We start from the raw sequence: 22027 nt of genomic DNA, 5'->3' as shown, positions 1-22027 counted from the left end.
AGTCCATGAATCTTGGCAGCCACACAGATGTCTAATAATTGTCCAGAGAAGGTCTGGTCTTGATAACTCAAAAGCAAGATGGATTTGGATTCCCTGAACCTGGGTTCAAATCCAACTTCTTTTCTTTGAGATTCTCAGCAAGTAAAACTTTACCTCTCAGATGTTTTTTCCTTTTTCAAATGAGAAGACTGGAGTGGGGATCCTCTAAGGTCCCTTTCTACTCAGAATCTAGTATCCCATTATTCCTAGGGTCCTCTCCTACTTTGAGCATCTACAATTCTCTAAGTGCTTTGCTTAATCAATCAAAAGAAGGCTCTCAGACATAGGATCTATTGATTTGGAGCTTTGAGGAACCTTAGAGGCCATCTTGTTCCCCTCAGCCCTCTATTGGCATAAGAGCAAATTGTCTTTCCATCATGGCCCAGCCCTCAATTGCCTGTATGAGCTAGAGAAGGAGGGAGGGACACACCTTTCCATCCTCCTCCCTCACCAGTCCCCTACCTGAGGCTCCCCATAGCCACATCCTAGCCTCCCTGATTCCCTTGGATTCCCCGCTAACATTCCACACTCTCCATGAAGCCTTTCCCTCTCTTTCTCTAGTCTCTATCTTGTTTGTATAGTGTCACTTGCATATCATCTCTCATAAAACTGTAAGCACTTTGAGGGCAGGCACTCTTGGGATTCTGGATGAGGGTTATGTGGGAGAAGAAAAGGGACTTTGTTACCCCCAGTGTTTACTAAATGCTTGTTGCTTGACTGAGGTTTAAGGAGAGAAAAGGTAATCAAGGTTTAGAAATGGGATTTGAACCTAGGTTCCCTAACTCCAAGTCTAGTGCTCCTTCCACTATGCCAGAATGCTCCCATTTCACAGAAAAGCAAACTGTGCCCAGAGAGGGAAGTGGCTTGTTCAATATCACACAGGTCTTGGGGCTGTAGTCTGAATTTGAAGCCAAGTCTCTGATTCCAAAGCCAGTATTCTCCCCTAAATGACAGTTTTCAGTCCTTGCTGCTGATTTTTGGCCAAGTGCCTTTCTTGTGGAGCTGCCCTCCCTCAGCCCTGGTATTATGCTAAGCTCCAGTTGGAAAGAGTCAAGACACCCACTCATTTTCTCCAGTGTACTACCTCCTGGCCCATTAGTGAAGAGCCATCACTCAACAGATCCCTCAGCAGACTTAGAGCCATGGTGGGCAAGTCCCACATAATCAGAGGACTGGAAGAGAATGGGCTATCAGAAAGACTGGAGAAATCAAGAGAGAATAGAGAAAACCCTGCTAACATCTAATTCTTGCTTGGAGACAGCATGTGGCCATTCAAGAAGTTCTGTATTTGAGTTCAGAGGACCTGGATTCAAATCCTGCTTCTGATGCTTGCTACCTTGGTAATCCTTTTCCTTTATCATTTTATTTTATTTTTCATTCCCCCTCCCCCCAGGATTACTTGATTCTTGTAGTCTCCCTCCCCTTTTCCCTCCCCCCTTCTGGAGATGACAAGCAATTTCACTGGATTATGCACCATTTGATCTAGAGAACAGAACAAAGGAGGCCTCCTGGGCGTTAGCTTCTTCTTTTGTAATAGCCTCAGAGATCCTTTCATGCCCTCAAGCTAGAATCCCAAGAACTAGAACCCAGGCCCTGGGTGGGAAAGGGTGAACCATATACCTTTAATTCACCTTAATGGAGTTCTATAGGAGATGGTTGGGGCAGCTACAAGGTGCAGTGGACAGATCACCAAGGCCTGGAGTCAGGAAATCTCATCTTCCTGAGTTCTAACATCAGATTAGAAACTTCCTAGCTGTGTGACCCTGGGCAAGTCACTCTATTCTGTTGGCCTTAGTTTCCTTATCTGTAAAATGAGCTGGAGAAGGAAAAGGCAAACCACTGCAGGATCTCTGCCAAGCAAACCCCAAATAGGGTCACAAAGAGGCAGACACAAAGGAAAGGACTCCACAAACAGCCACAAAACAGGGGAGTCTAGCAGGTAGCCCATGGAAATTCCCCGAGCCTCTCCCTGGAGGGGATGGGGAAAGTGGGATTCCTCAGCTGGTAGAATGGAGATTCCATGGTGATGAGACTGCAGAAAGCTGAGCTTCCTGGAACACTCCTGCTCACAGAGGATGCCGTGGGTGGGAAATTGGAGGCAATTATGTTTGATCAGGGCTACAGCCGGCTCTGCCGAATTCATTAAAATCTCCTCTCCAAATGGGGTTGGAGGATCCTGAGATCCCTGAGGTGGAGGCGGCCTGGAGGCCAAAGGCAAGTCCCCCCCACCCCCCATCCTGGAGTCAAGTGAAAGCCCTGAAGGCCAAGAAAGAGACAGCTGGGGGCTCAAAGCACAGCTATGTAAATCAGTGAGGAGGGGGAGGGGGCTGGGAAGAGGGGAGGACCCAGAGACCAGAGCTTCATTAAAGAGTGAGCCTTAGACCCCGGCAGCCAGGCAGACACATACATTTTAGCTCCAATCTCCGGCCCTGCCCCAAACCCCCCTGCTAGCCCGCTAACGTCCTCTATCCACACTTAGCCAATGCACTGACCTGGGGAGAACCCAGATCAAAGAAGACAACTTGGCAGGGCACCTTTAAAGCCAAGGGAGGAGGAAACCCTGCTGAGAGTTGAAGGAGGAAAGCAGGCTCAGGCGGGGAAGGTGCTGACAATTAGAAACCACAGAGAGGGGGGAGAAGGGAAGGGAGGCTCCCTCACTCCTAAGGCCTAGGAGTCAATGGGCGTGGAGCCTCCCCCCCCCCCCCCCCCCCCCGCCCCAGCCTCGGGGCCAGGCTAGCAGTCTGCTCCCCTCGGGATGGTGGTCTAGACACGACCACTCCAGTCAGGAAGGGCCGTGGAGGGCCAGGGTCTACCAGGGATCCCTCCTTCGGGCAGGCAGAGGCCAGAGGCTTGCTGGAACTTGCAAGTTCTGGCTGGGGAGAGGCTAAGCTGACCAGGCATCTGCATCAGGTCTAGCCCTCCCATCACAGGCTCTCATCATCCCTAGGTAAAAGGCTAATAGGCTGCCCAGAGAAGGGCAAACAGAGCCCATCACAGCTCCCACAGGTGAGACGGGGGGGGGGGGGGGGGGGGGGGCGTGGGTGTGGATCTTGGCTCTGGTTCAGATCAAGTCCCTTCATTCATGTTCACACAGGCAGCAAGAAGCAGATCTCAAACTCAGATCCCTTTACACTGGGCTAGCTCATCCTTACAGAAGCCTCAGGGCAGAACTTGGACCATGTACAGATATAGTCGGGAATTGTAGATGAGAGAGAGAAAGATAGCTGCAGAGGCTGAGCAAAGGAAGAGAGGAGGGAGGAATGGAAAAATGAGGAAGGAGAAAGGATGGAAAAGAAGGGAGGAAGAAATGGAGAATAGTAAAGGAATGGGGGGTGGCAGCACACAAGCCCCTCTTCAAGAACAAGTTTGCTGCCCACTTGGTAGCTTCACCTTTATTTGCAGCAAGAAGGAAAATGAAGGTGTGGGCCTGGAGATGTTAGATGACAGAAACCATGGCAACGTTCTCAGTACCAGAGGAGACAGTATTGTTCTCTATCTATTGTAATCCATGGATTCCCCCCTTGTTTCACTCTCCCTGTGATTTTGGCAGAGTGGGGTACTGGCTCCAGGCTCATCATTGTCCTCCTTGCTTGATTCAAGACTGGAAGGAGCTGGGGTTCCTGGGGGAGGGGCGCTCTCTTCTTCTCCCAAACAAATTCCAGGTCTGTGTCAAAATTCCACCTGGCTCCAGCCCCTCTTCCCTGACTGATTACACATTGTTCCTCCCTCACACACACTAATGTCCCACTTCCATACTAAAAAAGTGGCCAACCATGTCATTGCATGGGGCTCCATCCTTAACTCCTCCTTCCCCTTTTGGAATTCTCTCCTGGCTCTTCTGGAGCCTTCACTCTGGGCCACACCTCCCCCAGGCTTTTCTTAATACCTGCCCCCCTCCCCCATTACTTTGTCCAGGTATTTTATTTCTCTGTGCACTTTGATGTGCCCCTGCCCTATGCTCCCGATCCTTGGTGGAATGGAAGCTCTCGGAGGGGGGCTCCATTTTCCCCAGCACTTTGCAGAGCTTGTGGCTCAAAGTAAGAGTTTCATAAATGCTTTTCATCCATCCATTCATTCTGTGAACTCCACACAGTCAATGACCCCTAGCAACTATCAACAGCAAGATGCTCCTGCATCTCTCCATTTAGAAGCATAATCATAAGTGTTGGTATTTGAAATTTCCCAAAGTCCCTTTGGATTTGGGGGCATCAACCAGGGCTGCTCACACTGGGAAAAGGGCGGGGCTGGCCTGAGCCTCTGGCAGCCTCCAGGGGAGTCAAAAGTCCATCAAAGCTCCAGGTTTGTTTGAACAAAGAGGAAACAGAAAACAAAAAACTGAGTTAAGACCCAGATCCAGGGCTCTTCGAGAAGAAGCAGGTGGCTAGAATCCATTCACACTGTGATGTCCCTCCCTTGGCTACCATCTGCCATGAAATCCTCCACATAAACATGCCATCACAGCTGGTCCTTTGGGAACCTCTGGGGAGCCGAATCCCCAAGGTGACCCGGCATGATGCAAGCAAGAGGAGCTGAAAGCATTTGGAGGGAGGATGAAGGAGGTGGCTGTTCACATGACTTTTACCATACATAGCTAAGAGCCCAGGAAAGTTGAGTTTTGCTTTTCCTTCACTATTGCATCTTCAGTACAAAGAAGAGAAGGCTTCAAAGGGTCATGAGATCTGGCATCAGCCCTTCCATAGGTTCCAATCCCATGTAGGAGGGATTGAACTTGTTTTACTTGATCCCAGAGGAACTATGTGTTAGGAATGGGGTAGGGGGGATGGAGGAGTTGCCAAGAGGGAGGCAAATTAAGGCTGGATGTAAGGAAGCTTTTCCCAACTAGAAGAGCTATTCCAGAGTGGGATAGGCTGCCCCTCCCTGGAGGTCTCCAAATAAAGGCTTCAGGAACCCTCCTTCTTGATATTGTTCATGTATCACTTGGACCAGATGCCACTAAGATCCCTTCTGTCTCTGGGTAGTATTTCTTGTGATGTGGTGGGGGGTGGGGGTGGGAAGAAACTAAATGAGTGCCCATCAGGTGGGGAATGGCTAAGTAAATTATGGTATGTGAATGTAATAGAACTTTGCTATGCATGATAAGAAATGATGAACACGAGGAGTTCAGAGAAATATGGAAAGAATTATTTGAACTGATGCAGTACCAAAAAAAAGGAGAACCATGAGAAAAATTCATCTAATCACTGCAATAATATAAATGAAAACAACATTACAAGGCAGATAAAAGTACTAGATAATGTGGAATAACCAGAGTCAGACTGCTGCAATGGTAAGACATCCTTTCAAACCTTATGGGATGCAGCCAAAGCAGTAATCAGAGGAAAATCCATATCCCTGAGTGCATATTTTAACAAACTAGGAAGGGCATAGATCAATGAATTGGAAATGCAAATAAAAAAACTTGAAAGCAAACAAATTAAAAACCCCCAGAAGAAAACCAAACTGGAGATCCTAAAAATTAAGGGAGAAATTAGTAAAAATCGAAAGTGATAGAACTATTAAACTAATAAATAAGACTAGAAGCTGGTACTTTGAAAAAACAAACAAAATAGACAAAGTACTGGTCAATCTAATTTAAAAAAGGAAAGAAGAAAAGCAAATTAACAGCATCAAAGATGAAAAGGGGGACATCACCTCCAATGAAGAGGAAATGGAGGTTATCATTAAAAATTACTTTGCCCAATTATATGGCAATAAATATACCAATCTAGGCAATATGGACAAATATTTACAAAAAATATAAACTGCCTAGACTAACAGAAGAAGAAATAGAATTCTTAAATAATCCCATATCAGAAAATGAAATCCAACAGGCCATCAAAGAACTCCCTAAGAAAAAATCCCCAGGGCCTGACGGATTCACAAGTGAATTCTATCAAACATTCAAAGTCAGACTGCTGGCTAGAGTCAAGAAGACCAGAGTTCAAGCTCTACCTCTACTACTTATTAGTGTGTGACGTGGGACAAATCACTGAACCCTCACGATCCCCAGTTCCTCATCTTCCAAATGAAGGGGCTGACCTTGCAGCTCTACATATAGGAGTGTATCATCCTCTGACCAGACTTCATTTCCAAGCACAGATAATGGAACCCAGAGCATGTAGAAGAGGAGCCTGATCTCAAGTCTTCCTGCCTCAAAGCCTAGCTTTGTATTTATTCACGAGGCAATGTTACTTTTCACATATACAACCTACATCCACCTTAGAACTCAAGCTCCTTTATATAGATAAGCACAGGTAGGGTGTTTATCTAAGTGTGTTTGGTGTTTTCACATGCCAGAAGCTGTTGGGTGTGTGCAGACTCTTTATGCTAATCATTCTGAAACCAGGACAGGTACAGACCTGGATGGGAAAGCGCCTAGAATTCAGGCCACCCAAAGATCATCTGAAGATAGGAGGGATATATTCGTCCCAGAGAAGAGAAGGCTTCATGGAGCATGGGAGGGGAGTTGGTGGGGTCATAGGGACAGAGTTCAAAGAGGTTGTAGAAGGCAGCTGGTCCAGGCCCCTCCTTTTACAGACAGGGAAACCAAAGCCCAGAGACTTGCAGTGGCTTGATAATAAGGCTGCACCAACAGGAGTGGAGAAAAAATAGAAACCAAATTCAGATTCCATACTCGTGTTCTTTCCACTGCACCCCATGGCTCGTGTGGGTGAGGCTAGATGCCTTCTGAGAGCCCTTCCAGCTCTGAGGCTCTGTGAAATCCAAACAAATAACTTAACCAGGGCTTCCCTGGTGTGGGCACTTCTTCCATATTCACAGAGAGCAGCCACTCTACTCCTCGGTCAATAGTCTCCAAGGACTACTGTAACCAAGAGAACCCATAGCCAACTTTCTGGGCCCCAGTCGCAGCACTTGGCTAATTGCTGAGCCCACACTAGATTCCTCTCCCCCTAGCCAAAGTCTTTGAAAACCTGGGGTGGCCTTCCTTCATCAGATGAAGGCCCCCTTCAGCAGGTCTCTGTTATTCCTGCCCATTACAGTGTGAGGACAGCAGACTTAGCTCACAGCAAACCAGAGGTTGGAAAAAACAAACTCTCTCCAGTTTCCTACAGTGACCACAGAACAAGCTCTCCTGCCCCTTCACGTCTCACAAAGGGTGGCCCTCTTTCGAGGCAGGGATGTGCCCCCTGAGGGGCTCTCCTATCAAATGCTTCATCTTCATCTTGTGAACCCGGCGTAGCAATGTGCATCTCCAGGAAATGGGGCTATAGAAATTGTCCCGGCAAACCCCTCTTCCCCATTGCCCCCTGACCCAGCACCCAAGTGGCAGGCCTGGGGGCCTCTCATCTAACCATCCTCTGGCCCTCTCTGAGAGCCCCAGGTCTACTCTGTACCTTCTCCCCTTCTTATTCCTCTGTGGCATGGAGCACACTGGCAAACTGTCACAGCAGAACCTTGTCAATCGACCCACAGTTATGTGCTTCTTCAAGAGTCCGGCACAGGGCACTTAATGAACAGCACAGCCTTCTGTCCCATCATTCACCCAAGAAGGGAGCAGCAAGGCAAGAGCCTGAAGATGTGGAGAGCCTTAAAACCCAGGAAGGACATTTCAGCTCACTTTATTGTTCACCCCAAGGGCCGGTAAGGGAGCCCAGAAGACCTGCAGTCATGACTTGCCACTGACAACCTGGCTGTGGGACCCCAAGGAAGGCACTTAATTTCTCTGTGCCTGAATGAAGACATCAAGTAGTGGGAGTTGCTGCATCTGTAGATATCCCTCAGTAAAAGTAATTGGATAATAAATGATGAGGCAGAACTTGGGCTCTAGTCACCGACCTAAAAATGGGGAGCATCTTCATTGGCAATGCCAAGTACTGGGTAAACCATAGGTCCAGACCTGCCCTGTTCCCTCCTGACCCCCAAGACAGGAAAATGGATCCTAGAGCTTCTGTTACTCATTTGACCTTCTGCTACCAAGCAGGCATCTTCCCACAAGCACAGAACACTCCCTTCTCTAAAGCCACTGAGCTGATTGATCTGAAAACATTACAGCATCCCAGAAAGCCCTTTTTCAGTAGAGGCTCTTGTCCTACGTCTTGGACTCATTCTGGAAGCCTGAAGGGGCCAGCTCCCACTCCTTCCTTTGGCGAAAGGTCTCCAGCAGTGAGTCTTGCAGGATGGATATGGACATGTGGCTGTTGGGCCACAGAACTAGAGTGGCATTCTCCTCAGTGGGGTCCGTGCTTCCAGGCTTTCCCTCTTCCAACTTACCCTCTCCTCTATACAGCCCCAGAAGTAATCAGTAACCTTTTTAAAGCACAAGGCTATCCAGAGCGCACTCTGTCTCTGTCTGTCTGTCTGTCTGTCTGTCTGTCTGTCTGTCTGTCTCTTTCTTTCTCCCTCTCCCTCTATCTCTCTCTGTCTCTCTCTGTCTCTCTGTCTCACTCACTCTCTCACACCCACAGAGTTCTCCAAGAACCTTCCATCATTCCCTATTGCCTGTAGGATAAAAGGAAAATGCTTCCCTGGGAGTTCAAAGCCTTCCAGCCCTATGGCCTACTCTTCCCCTTCACATACTTCCAGCCAAACTGGCCCACTTCCCCAAATGTAGCCTTCAGTCTCCCCCTCTCACTATTTTGCCTGGGCTATCTCCCAGGCTAGGAATTCACTGGCTCCTCATCTCTACCACCTGGGCAGCGCCATCACTGGGAAACCTTCCTTGATCCCCGATTTGTAATAACTCTCCTTACTCTAATTTTTTCCATAGAAATAAAATGTCTCCCATGTGCTACGTCCAAGTGCTAAAGTCTGAGAATACAAATGCAGGCAAACAAGCCAGTGCCTGTCCTTGAGAAGCTTCCATTTCACTGGCGGGTGGTAAAACTGAAAGGGAGAAGGGTGCCGCCTCCAAGAAAGCCTGAAGACCTTACTATCTTATGGGCCTGGTGCCCAATGGGATACAGCAAAAGGCTGATAGATGGGGGTGCTCCGGTCAGGGATGGAGGCAGAAATCCAGGCCAGGAAACTGTAAGAAATGGCCACTTCACTGTTGGCGTGGCATGTTGGGTCCTCTATGGGGAAACAAGGTAAGAGCCCTGAAGGCAAGAGCCATTCCCAGGGCAGGTGCCTTGGGTCATCCATGACAATACAGACGGGCTCTTGGTAACTAGGTTCATGATCATGACGCAGAGAAATGCTTCGGGATAGACACTTTGAACTCAGAGGAGCTGGGTCAGAAGACAGCCTTGATCTCCTTACTTGTCCTCATCTGAAAGGAAACTCCAGAAGGTCAGAGTTCCCCTGAGGTTTTGTCTCTGGGTCCCCAGGCCTAGCATCAGCTCTGGAAGGAACCAGGACGGAAGGAGAACTCTTGCTATCTATCACCTGAGGCCAGGTACTGCCCTGCTCTACCGAGTTTCCTAAAATGAGGGTCAAATGAGACAATCCTTAAGGACATTTCCAGCTCCTTCTGGGACCCTGAAACAATCCCCTAACAATGATAACTGGGGTGGGGGTTTCTATACATAAAGGAAAAAAGAATAGATAGACGGAAGACAGAGATAGATTCAAAGAGAATCAAGATAGTTATCTGCCTCTTCAATTACAGACACAATGGATTGGACCTGAAGAAGACAAGTTCAGTTTCATTTTCTAGTATACTTACTAGCTATGTGACCCTGGACAAATCACTTAACCTCTGTCTGCCCCTTTTCTTCACATATAAACAAGCATATAATCAACCATTTCATCCTTCCAACTTCCTTCCTCCCTCCCTCCTTTTTTTCTTTCTCTTTTTCTTTCTTTTTCCTCCATCCCTTCCTCCCCCTCCTTTTTCTTCCTTTCCTTTCCTCCCCCTCCTTTCTCTTCCTTTCCTTTCCTTTCCTTTCCTTTCCTTTCCTTTCCTTTCCTTTCCTTTCCTTTCCTTTCCTTTCCTTTCCTTTCCTTTCCTTTCCTTTCCTTTCCTTCCTCCCCCCTCTCCCTTTCCTTTTCTTCCTCTTGTTTTCCCATTACACAGAGAAGGAAACTGAGGAGATGTGGAGGGAGGATTTGAACCCAGATCTTTCAAGTCCTGCCTCCACCCCCTTACAAACCACGTCCTTCAGGAACAATCCTCCCAGTCCTCCCCTGTCCCTCTAATCTGCTAGCGCAGGCTCTTCACTCTGGGAGGTAGAAAGGGGGAGGAGGAGTCGAAGAAGTTGTCTGGCTCGGACCAAGGAAGGGGACCCAGGGAGGGACAGATAAGACCGGACGGACTTACCCTGGCTGAATGCGCTCTCTCGGGGGCTAGGGCAGGGGTTAGGAGCCAAGCAGGTTTCCGTGCTAGAGGCCAAGCATCTTGGGGGTCCCTGGCCTCCACGCACTGCTCGGGAGTCCCTGGGAACCTTTCCAGAGCCCCTCCGGGGGCTGGGCATTTGGACGGTGGAGGAGGGCATGTTGGCACAGGGGAGGGGCTGCCGCCAGGAGCAGTCCCAGTGCTGGAGGAACCACTGAAGGCTCCCTGGAGGGAAGCGCAGGGTCTTCTCCACAGGCTGCCTCTGGGGGCTGGGCAGGGCTGGGCAGGGCTAGGCAGGGCTGGGCAGGGCAGGGCAGGACTGGGCTGGGCTGGGCTGGGCTGGTCCTGGCTGGGAACCTGCATGCAGATCACTAGCTCAGCTCCCAGATTAGCATTCCCTGCCGTCAGCCCCGCTGAAAGCCGTCCCTGCTCCCCAGACTAAGGAGGGCTCTGGAGCCTGGCCCTGCTCCTCGGGGGGAGTCTCTCTCGTGTTAGCCCAGAAGCTCCTGGCTGGGAGCTGGACGAGCCTCGGAGTCGGGCTCCCCCCGCCTCATTTTACAGAAGAAACAGACCCAGAGAGGCTGGAGATCTGCTCCAGGGCCCCACAATGAAGCCGTGGCCGAGGGAGGATTGGAACCCACGTCTTCCTGTCTCCGAGTCCAGCATTCCAGAAGGGCTGCCGTTCCCTTAGCCTAGAGACTCGGACCCCGAGCAGTTCAAAGCATTTGTTTGCTTTCTCAGCCCCCCACATCCAGGACCGGCCGTTTAAGAGCCCAATGGAAAGTTCTGCCTCCTTCCTTAGACGTAAAAGCCCCACGGCAGGGGGCGGGGCCGGGGGGGGCAGCCCAGGCCTCCGGAGGCTCCCGCACTGGTGACTCGGGTGGGGGTGGGGGAGCGGGTTCCGCCGCTTTCCCAGGGGCCTGTCTTGGGCGATAAGGCTTCTCCCAGGGAACAGCGCACACACACCGCTTCTCTTCCGGAGAGAAATGGGCGGCCACCGTTCCGTAGGGTCCGGGTTTCCCAGCAGATGCTCCGGGCAGATTGAGTTCGGAGCGTGGCCGGGAATACGTATTTCCTCTGGGAACTTGATCCCCAGCGAGCCTGCGTCTGCTCTCGAGCTCCAGCCAGGCTTGAGAGCCGTCTAGCGGGTGGGCTCTGGGTCGGGCCCTGCGCCAGCCTTGGGAGCCGGAGCCACCGGAACTCCCCAGTGCCTGCCCTCAGGACACCCGTGCCGCGTATGGAGCTAAAGGAGAGGAAACGAGCTGAAAAGGGCCTTTCTAGGCAGAGCCCGGCGCTAGCCATGAGGAGAGGTCCGGAAGGCTTCCTGGAGGTGCTGCTGTTGGGCTGAGCTTGGGAGGAAGCCAAGGATGCTACCAGGCAGCCCCCTCCCCCCCTCCCCCCGCAAATGCTCCTTGGATCCTTAGGGAAAACAGTACAGAAAGGCGGATGTGCAGAAGAGACGGGAGGGAACCTGGGGGAGAAACCAGGAAAGGGGGAGCCAAAGCAGGAGATGGAGTGACCGAGTGGAGCAAGCTGGGAAGCCAAACGGAGGAGTTCTTATCCCCTTCCAGAGGTAATAGGGAGCCACCGGATTTCACTAAGCTCTGAATGAACGAGGGACCCAGTTAGTGAATGAATGGAAAAAGCATTTAGGTAGTGCCCACTCTGGCAGGGAGCTCGCCCTCTAACTGGGAGGAAGAGGTCCCATGCAAGTCGGGTGCCAAGGAAGGAGCTAAGCTGATGGCAATGTCTCTTCTTTAATGGAAGCTATGTGGGGCGGGAGATAGAGAACCACACCTGGACTTAGGAGCACTCCACTTCCCCACTTCAAATCTGGTCTTACACTCACTAGTTGTGTGACCCTGGGCAAGTCATTTAACCCTGTTCATCTCAGTTCTTCATTTGTAAAATGAGCTAGAGAAGGAAATCATAAAGCACTCTAGTTTCTCTGCCAATGAACCCCAATGGGGTAATGAAGAGTCGTGCTCAACTGAGAAACAACTCAACAACAATGCCGCCATGTTGAAAATCTCCATTCACTTTCTTAGCTTTAATCATTTGACAGTGCAGAGAACATTTCTGTCAAGAACTTTCATTTGGGGAGGGGGGATCTTAAAAAGGTGTGCCTGGAGGCAGCTGGGTCGATCAGTAGATGGAGAGCCAGGCCTAGAGATGGGAGGTCCTAGGTTCAAATCTGGACTCAGACACTTCCCAGCTGTGTGACCCTGGGCAAGTCACTTAACCCCCATGGTCTAGCCCTGACCACTCTTCTGCCTTGGAGCCAATACACAGTATTTATTTGAGGATGGAAAGTGAGGGTTAAAAAAAAAAACCCAAGGTGTGCCCATGGCATCTGTAGGAGCAGCTGCCAGGCTACATTTCCACAGGGGTGTCGGAGGGCAAGAAATATTGCTTTTCCCAAGGCTCTTGGGCTCAGTGTCACCAGCTATCACCAACAGAGTCAGACATCCTCATGGCCATGGTGGTTTGACTTGCCCAACACATGCTCCCTCCATCTGGCCCTCAGGGTGCCTTGTTAGCCAGACAGACCTGTCGGCAGCCCGGGGATGGCCAGCTCCCTTCTCCATAAGAGTTGCTTGCCCAGGTGAAGCTCGGATGGCCAGTGTGGTCAGACCCGCCTTTTATGATTTCTTTAGTGAGGAACTGGTGTGGGGAGAGACTTCAGAGGCCGCTGCAATAGCTGAGGTGAGAAGCAAGGGGGGAGAGGGGGCTCAAGGAGGGCAGCAGTGACATCAGTAGAAAGAAGGGGGCTCCTGGGAGAATTAGGGGGAAGATGTGATCACAGGTTGGCCACCGGGCCGGTCTGATAAAAGCCCAGTGTGGAAAGGGGCATTGACATGGGGGTACAGGCTTCCCCTAGACACCCCAACACCCCAGATTGTGGGCCGAGTCAGAGAGAACATAAAAGACTCCTTTTCCCTCCCATTCCTGCAGGGTGAGGGAAGGGGACTCTGAGCCCCTGTGGCCTCTCCCTTCCTTCTTGATGAGCACAGATAGGCCCCTCCTGATGAGCATCTCCTACATAGCAGCTATCCGATAATCCTCTAAACTGGACAGTTCACCCCCTCTTGACTTCGAGGCATAGGACAGAAGGGCATGACCCCTGTCGGGGTCCAGAGACCCAGTAACGTGACGCCACCATCATCCCATCTCTGGTCCTGCAGGCCCTGCTGTCAAAAGGGTACAGAGTCCCCACACCCGGCTCCCCCTGCACGCTGGCTCTGGGCCTCTCGGCTTGGCTTCCAAATGGAAGCATTTCTCTTTTTATTTTTAAGCCAGGAGGTGCGGGCGGTCTTGCATTCTCGCAGAGGGTGACCCGTCCCGAGCCTGGGTTTCACCTCCAGGCTTTCCCACAATGGCGGGACAAACTAGATGGGAGGTTAGTCAATGGATGGGTTGAGGCCAACTGGAAGAGTTTGTATGGTTCTTCACAGAAGCTGGAACCGCGGGAGTTGGGAGGGTAGAGATGGGGAGCCAATGGTCGCATCTCCGTTTTAGGAACAACAATTTGGCAGCCATGAGGAGGGTGGAAGAGAGAAAGGAAAGAATGGAAGGTGGAAAGGCGAAAGATGAGGAGCCTGCCGCAATAGTCTACGCCACAGCCTCCTTCCTGGGACAGAGTTTACTGCTTTTAGAGACTTAATTGTCTTCAGAGACCAGCTGTCAGTGGCCAAAATCATTTCAGCGCATTTCACTGAGTTAGCAGCATCGGATACAGAGGAGACCCTTGGGCTGCGGCGAAGGAGGGGAAGAGAGTTGTTGTAGGGAGTCGGGCAGTGACAGAGCAGTATTTCACCCCATCTCTAGACATTTATTCTGGTGTTATTTTGACCTTTACAACATGTAGGACCTTCACTGAGCCTTAGTGTTCCATCGCTCTCCATTCCCCACCACTATGATTGTTATTGGAGAGAATGGGCATGATCCAACTGGGAGCAGAGGGATTCCGAAGGAAGGAGAGCCCCTTCCCTGTGGGAGGGAACCATTTCAAGGCTCCTGACCCTATTGCACCAGAGAAGAATGCCACATATTTTTATATGTGTACATACACTAAAAATGATGGGGTGTATATGTGTTTATATGTGTAGGTACATATAACTACACGTATGTAGCACATATGCAGTCTGTATGTAGATATCCTATAGCAGACACATCATGTGTGGCTCACGACCACTGTTGAGGCCCTCTTTTTCTCTGGGATAGATGTTCTAGCTGTGGGAAAGCACACCCCAGGATCTGAGGTGGAGGAGTGCCTACCAGTGGTTCTTTCTCCACTACCTAAACAAATACTCACTTTGAAAAAGCCACTGGTCTCTGGCTGACTAATTTTCCATAGAAAGCACACTGGTCAGGTCTTGTGGGCAATATACCCCTTGGGGTAAGTGCTAGAACCCTCAGACCCATCAGCTCCCCATTGGGGACTCAGTCTTCCAAGCTAAGTGGCAGTTGGGGTAGTGATTCCTCCAAATGGGATTTTCCTGTGATGGATAGATGGTAGCCCCATGCCAGGCCCTTGCCCCGTAGCTGGGCATGAGATTCCTGGAAGTCTGTGACCTATTGTGGGTGGGGGTCTGGGCTTCTGGGGGTCCCACCCACCAAGGCTCCTCCTTCTTGAGATCTTTCTAGCTCTGGGCTTTCTTCTTTCTCCAAAGCTGCTAAACAGCTGCCTTCAGTTTTCTCCCAGGCTGTTCATTCTCTTACTTATCAAAGGCAAACGACTTATTGTCAGTGTCCTGGTGAATAGCTGCTTGTATTCCCCCTCTTTACTGCTGTCATTCTGCTGGAGGGGCTGCCTGCTTCAGTAAGGCAGAGATGCAGAAGTGGGCACTGCTCTCCTCTCCTCCCCTCCCCTCCCCACAGAAATCCCTGGTTGATTCTGTGCCCACACCTTCTTTCCTGCCTCAGTCTCCCTCTAGATCTGATTCAGCTGAAGCTCAAGTCATTTATTAGGGCTGAAGAGGAGTGAAGACAAGGAAGGGTGGATGGCTGTATCGGCAGCCAGTGTTGTCCTGTGAGTATCTCCTGAGATCTTGTAAGCCTGAAAGGGGTGAAGTTGAGGGACACCCCATACTTAAAATGCTCCATAAGGTTGAAGGCTTGTTGCAAGGGTATGTGGGAGGGTCATAGAAGGGAGCCAGAAAGCTTTGTATCTGATTGCATGGCCATTTGGCCCACAGAGGAATGCATCTTTTGGCCATGATGACTCTGGAAGACCGTTAATCAAGATATAGAAAGGTTGGGGTCTTCATAGGTGCAGGGAAGACCCTCCCCTATTTGCCTGAGATCATGTAGTACAGCCTATTCATTTTCTATTTTAGGAAACTGAGCCCAAGATTTGTTCCATGATTTGCCCATGGTCACCGAAGCCCCCTAAACACAGGTCTCCTCATTCCTTATTCCCTACTCAGTAAAGTGCCCTGCCTCCCAGTCACTTCCAAGGCCAAGAATAAAAGCCCTCATCACCTAGCTCTCTCCTGTATTTCCAGGCTTTGGGAACCTTATTCATCCCCCCTCCCCCCACTACCCAACTCTGTGATCCGGTGACTCTGGCCTCCTTGCTGTGCTTGGAATAAGATAGTCCCATCTTGAAGCATTTACGCCAGCTTCCTACCATGCTTGCATTGCGCTCCTTCCTCCTCTGTGTCCTAGATTCCCTGGCTTCATCCAGAGCTAAACTGAAATCCCACCTTCCCTAGGAAGGTCTTCTTTCTCCCTTAATTCCAGGGCCTTCCCTTTGCTCACTAACTCCAACTTACTTTGGACATGCCTTTTTTGTCCAAGATATCTGCAAACCTGGGATGTCTGACTCCAACCGGAACACATTAGCATCCTCGTCCTTGTCATTGTTATTCTGCTCTTATTCACAGATCCTTTCAGCGATCTGAATTTAGTGTAAGTCTCTTTGTCCGGTTGCCCAAGACAAGGAGGTGGGCCCGAGAGGCCTGTGATGCCTGGATGGGAGCCAGCCTGGAGCACAAGCGGTGGCAGCACCATAGGTGGGCCTTGGAGGCAGTCATGGCAGCAATGACTTTGGGAATTCTGAAGCCAGAGATGGCAGGGGGTCAGGTCACTTGTCAGAAAGAGACTTCGGGTGAGCAACTCTATTGGCCACGTGCAGTTCAAGGGCACAAATCCAGGTCAGAGAGGAGCATGTGTGGTTGTTCATAAGGGAGCAAGGGCCATCCATGGTCACAATTCCAAGGAAGAGAGGCAGTTATGGCTATGACAGCAGTGACTCTACCTCCCTCCCAAATCATGCCACCTTGGAAGCACCAAAAACTTGCACACCCCAGAACTAATTCTGAAAACAGCAGCACAGAAAGAAAGGCCTAAAGCTTGGGAGCCGGCTTCCCCAAACCTGGGTAGGCAGAACCCGACTTTAACATCAAGTTCAACATCGAGAAATGGGCTGAGAAAAATGAGGAAACAGAAAAACAACTTGACCAGAAAAGCTACTACAGTGTCAGGGAAGACCAAGAACCAACTCAGAAGATGACAATGTGAAAACAACTACAATCAAAGCTTCAAAGAAAAAATACTAATTAGAATTCCTGGAAGCATTGAAGAAAGACATGAGTGGTAGAAGAAAAATTGTGAAAAGGAATACAAGAAAATTATGAAAATAAAAATAACAGCTTCATAAAAGTGGGCTCAAAAACTACTAAAGAAAATGGCACTTTAAAAAAGAGAACTGGACTAATGATAACGAGGTACAAAAATGCATTGAAGAAAAAAACTTAAAAAGCAGAATAGGCCAGATGGAAAATAAGGTACAAAAACTGACTGGAGAAAATGATTTCTTAAAAATTAGAATGGGATAACTGGAAGCTAATGGCTCCATGAGACACCAAGAAATGATATAACAGGGGGCAGCTGGGTAGCACAGTGGATTGAGAGCCAGGACTAAAGTTGAGAGGTCCTGGGTTCAAATGTGACCTCAGCCACTTCCCAGCTGTGTGACCCTGGGTAAGTCAGTTTACCCCCATTGCCTAGCCCTTATCACTCTTTTGCCTTGGAACTAATACACAGTATTGATTCCAAGACAGAAGGTAAGGGTTTAAAAAAAAAAAGAAATGATATAACAAAGTCAAAAAAAGGAAAAAAATAGAAGAAAATTTGAAATATCTCTATGAAAAAATGACCTGGAAAGTAGATTGAATAGAAATAACTTAAGTATTATTGGCCTACCTGAAAACCAGTTTCAAAGAAAGAACCTAGATATCATATTTCAAGAAATTATCAAGGCAAAGAGTAAAATAGGATTTGGAAGAATTCATTGATCACCTCCTGAAAAAGATCCAAAAAGGAAAACTCCAAAGAATAGTTTAGCCAAAGTCCAGAGCTCCTATGTCAAAAAGAAACTATCGCAGGCAGCCAAAAAAGAAACAACTCAAATATCATGGAGCTGTAGTTGGGATCACACAAAATTCAACACTTTCCATTTTAATGGAGTGGAGGGCTTGTAATATGTTGTTCCAAAGAGCAAAAGAACTAGGATTTCAATCAAGAATCACTTACCTAGGGGGCAGTTGGGTACCTCAGTGGATTGAGAGCCAGGCCTAGAGATGGCAGGTCCTGGGTTCAAATTTGACCTCAGACACTTCCCAGCTAGGTAACCCTGGGAAAGTCACTTGACCCCCATTGCCTAGCCCTTACCACTCTTCTGCCTTGGAGCCAATACACAGTATTGACTCCAAGATGGAAGGTAAGGTTTTAAATAATTAAAAAAAAATAATCACTTACCCTGAGCATAATCCTTCAGGGGGAAAAAAGACTATTTAATGTAATAGAGAACTTGTAAGTATTTCTAATGAAAAGATCAGAGCTGAATAGAAAATTTGGCATTCAAACATAAGACTCAAGAGAGATATAAAAAAATAAAATAGAAATTATAAGAGACTCAATAAGGTTAAACTGTTTGCATTCTTGTATCTGAAGAGTATACAACATAATCCTTAAAATCTTTATCAGTTACTAAGGCAGTTTAAAACAATCTATATAGACAGAAGGCACTAGAGTGACTCCATTATGTTATGATGATTTAAAAAAAATAAAGGATGTAAGAAAAAAGGGAAAAGGCAGAAAGGAGAGGTAAAAATAGAAAAAATATATATCATATAAAAAGGAACACAAGGAAGATCTTTGAAAATGGAAAGGAAAATGGGAGGGGGGGGCAGGCAATGCTCAAACCTCATTTTCATAAGATTGGTCCAAAGAGAGAAGAATACCTGTCTTACCAAATAGGGCAATGTGAGGGGGAAAGCATAAGAGAGAAAGAAGGGCATGATAAAAGGCAGGGCAGAGTAAAGGAGGTAATGTGCAGAAGCAAAACAGACTTTTGAAGAGGAATAGGATAAAAACAAAGAGAGGATGACAGAAGAAAATAGGATGGAGGGAAATACATAATTAGTAATCATAACTATAAATGTGAATAAGATGAGCTCATCCATAAAATGGAAGCAGGTAGCAGAATGGATTAGAAACCAGAATCCACAATATGTTGTTTACAAGAGATACACTTGAAACAGATATACACAGACAGTTCAAATAAAGGGATGGAGCAGAATCTATTATGTTTCAGCTGAAGTAAAAAAAAAATGGGGGGCAGCAATCATGATCTCAGACAAAGCAAAAACAAAAATACACCAAATTAAAAGAGACAATCAGGTACCCAATGGAATCGCGTGTCGGCTATGGGAAGGGGCGGGGGAGGTTAAGAAAATGATCTTGGTTTCCAATGAATAATGTTTGCAAATGACCAAAAAAAATAATGTTTTTTTTTTTAAAAAGAGACAATCAGGGAAATACATTTTGATCAAAAGTACCATAAACAATGAAGTCATTTCAAAATTTTCACAGCAAGTTTTTTCTAACAAAAACCTTTTTACTCAAATATGTAAGAAACAGAGTCAAATTTATAGAAACAAGAGCAATTTCCCAGTCGATACATCTGCCAAGAGATATGCACAACTAGTTTTCAGAGAAGAAATCAAAGCAATTTATAGTCATATGAAAAAACTTTTAAACTACTATTGATTAGAGAAATGCAAATTAAAACAACTCTGAAGTATCACCTCATATCTCTCAGAAATTACAAATGCTGGAAAGGATGAGGGAAAATAGTCCCACTGAGGAATTGTTGATGGAATTGTGAACTGGTTTAATCATTCTGGAGAAGAATTTGGAATTATGACTCAAAGGACCATAAAAGCATATCCGTCCTCTGACCCAGCAAGACCAAAGGAAAAGGATCTCTACCTACAAAAATCTTTATAGCAACTCTTTTTGGGGTTGCAAAGAATTGCAAATTGAGGGAACACCCATTAATTGAGAAATGAATGAACAAGTTGTGGTATATGATTGTGATGAATTACTATCGTGCTATAAGAAATGATGAAGGGAAAGGTTTCGGAAAAACATAGGAAGACCTAAATGAACTGATTAAAAGCAAAGAGAGCAGAACCTGGAGAACAGTGTACACAGTAACAGCAATATTGTAATGATGATCAAATAGGAAATCCTTAGCCACTCCAATCAATACAATGATCCAAGACAATTCCAAACGATTCATAATGAAAAAATACACATACCCTCAGAGAAAGGACTGATGATATCTGAATGCAAATAGAAGTACAGTTTTCTCGGGGTTTTTTTCCCCTTTTTTGGCAACATGGCTAATATGGAAATATGTTTTGCATGATTTCATAAGTATAATTGATATTATATTACTTGCCTTCTCAGTGAGTGGGAGAAGGGCAGGAGGGAGGGAGAGAATTTGGAACTCATTTTTTAATGTTAAAAATAAATAGATATATTTTTCTAAAAAGGAAGAAGTCTTATTTCTCAGTTCAAACTGTCAGGAGCTGTCCACTAAATCTCAGAGTGATATTTTCTTTTAACTCTGAAACATGTGGAGAGCAAGAGCTCCCAACCCTGCCAATCTCAAAAGCCATCTTCATCTACTCAGGGATCATATCTCTCATATTGATTCTCTGTTCTTTGAAATCGCCAAGACATGGCTAGGCATCATAGGCTCAAAAGCTCTGCATTTATATTCCCCAGTGCCATCTTCTCCATCATATTTGGGAGAGTGAGCAGAATCAGTTGTATTCTTTTAACTGATCATTCCTTAGCTTTGGCTTCTAAGGACAGATTGCATTCTCTAGGGATAGCTTCCTCAGGTTTGGGTAAGAATCCAGGGTCCATCAAAGATGTGACACAGCTGGGGCTGACAAATCAGAATGGACCCGGCATCTTCATTTGCCAAAAATTTAGCCAGAATTTCTGTGTTCTTTTCATGGAATTTTGCCTTCATCCAAAGGTCACTGGGAATAGTTCTTGAAAAATAGTTTAGCTGCCAATCTGTGAGGCCCCTAGAGAGATAAGCAAAACTGGAAGAAGATAAAAACAGCCAGATTCAAAAAAAACCCTACCACCACCATGAACAAACTTCTATTTGAACTAAATGCCTTTTCTTCTCTACATGTTCAAAGACCCTGACTGCTGTTTGGGGTATGGGATTACTAATGTATGTCTTGGAATACCCAAGTGTTGTTATTTATCTCCCAGAAACATCAATGATTAATTCAGAATATAGCTTGCTTCTCACGTCAATCCCATCCCTCTGACTTCCATGGTGTTTCTAGAAGCCTCAAAAGAAACAGAGCTGTAAAAGCCTATACTTATGTTGGCAACAGCTGCTAAGATGTCAGTGTGGCTACTAAGAGTCCCCACAGCAAAGGAGAAGAAATGTTCTATGTATCTGGAGTCAGAAAGACAGAGGTGCAAATTCTGCCCCTGCTGCTTATTAACTGTCACTCTGGGCAAGTCACTTAAATCTCTCATTCTCACTTCCATTATTTAATCTTCTTTGGCTTGCTGTCCCCTTGAAGATAAAACACAAACTATTCAGCCTGGAATTTGTAGGATCTTCTTCCAGTCAGAGCCAGGAAGTACTTCAGAGGTCCTTCTCATCCAACTCCCATGTTTCATAGAGAAGGAAATTGAGATCCAAGTAGACTAAATGACTTGTCTATGGTCAGGTTACTAGTAATTGACAGGGGCAGAATTTGAATCCAGGTTCTTTGTCAGTGCTCTTTAAGACCCTCCACAATCTGGCTCCCACCTACCTTTGCATTCTCATTTTATGGTATTCCTTATATATACACTCTCCAATCCAATTAAATTGCCTTTCTGTCTCTAGACCCACCATAATACTTCACGTCTCACCTTGAATATTTTGCAGAGGTCTGGGGTACACTGCCAACACCTTTCAAGACACAGCCCATCAGCTGCCTCTATGACATAAGGTTCTATACTATTGTGCTGTAAGGAACGATGAACAGGATGATCTCAGAAAGAGCTAGAAAGACCTAAATGAGTTGATGCAGAGTGAAATAAGCAGAACCAGGAGAACATTCTATACAGTAACAGCAATATTGTGGAATGAGCAACTGTGACAGACTTAGCTACCCTCGAGTAATGCAATGATTCAGGACAGTTCTAAGGGACTTAGGACAGAGAATGCTACCTACTCCCAGAGCTGGAATGCAGATAGATAAAAGCATATGATTTTTCACTTTAGTTTATTTGGGGTTTGGTTTTATACGATTATTCTCTTATAAAAAGAACAATATGGAAATATGTTTTAATGATCATACATGTATTCTCCAGATCAAATTGCTTACCATCTATGGAGAGGGGGAGGGAAGGGAGGGAGATAATTTGTATCAT

At 47.2% G+C, this 22027-nt stretch overlaps 1 protein-coding gene across 2 annotated transcripts in view; it reads right to left on the bottom strand.

The window, feature by feature from the left end:
- Positions 1–22027, bottom strand: part of C1H10orf90 (chromosome 1 C10orf90 homolog) — a 299367-nt gene that overhangs the window by 159468 nt on the left and 117872 nt on the right. The window contains exon 1 of one of the 2 annotated variants that reach the window (XM_056795168.1): positions 10259–10557. The exons of the other annotated variant lie outside the window; for it this stretch is intronic. Within the exon in view, the coding sequence (XP_056651146.1) occupies positions 10259–10433 (175 nt within the window). The 5' untranslated portion in view covers positions 10434–10557. Of the gene's footprint in view, positions 1–10258; positions 10558–22027 lie in introns of those variants that run through there. 2 annotated transcript variants of the gene reach the window in all.

The sequence above is a fragment of the Monodelphis domestica genome, chromosome 1, assembly GCF_027887165.1.
Source record: "Monodelphis domestica isolate mMonDom1 chromosome 1, mMonDom1.pri, whole genome shotgun sequence".
NCBI classification, from domain to species: domain Eukaryota; kingdom Metazoa; phylum Chordata; class Mammalia; order Didelphimorphia; family Didelphidae; genus Monodelphis; species Monodelphis domestica.
The sequence above is the reverse complement of the archived record's forward strand: the minus strand, read 5'-3'. Positions and strand labels throughout refer to the sequence as shown.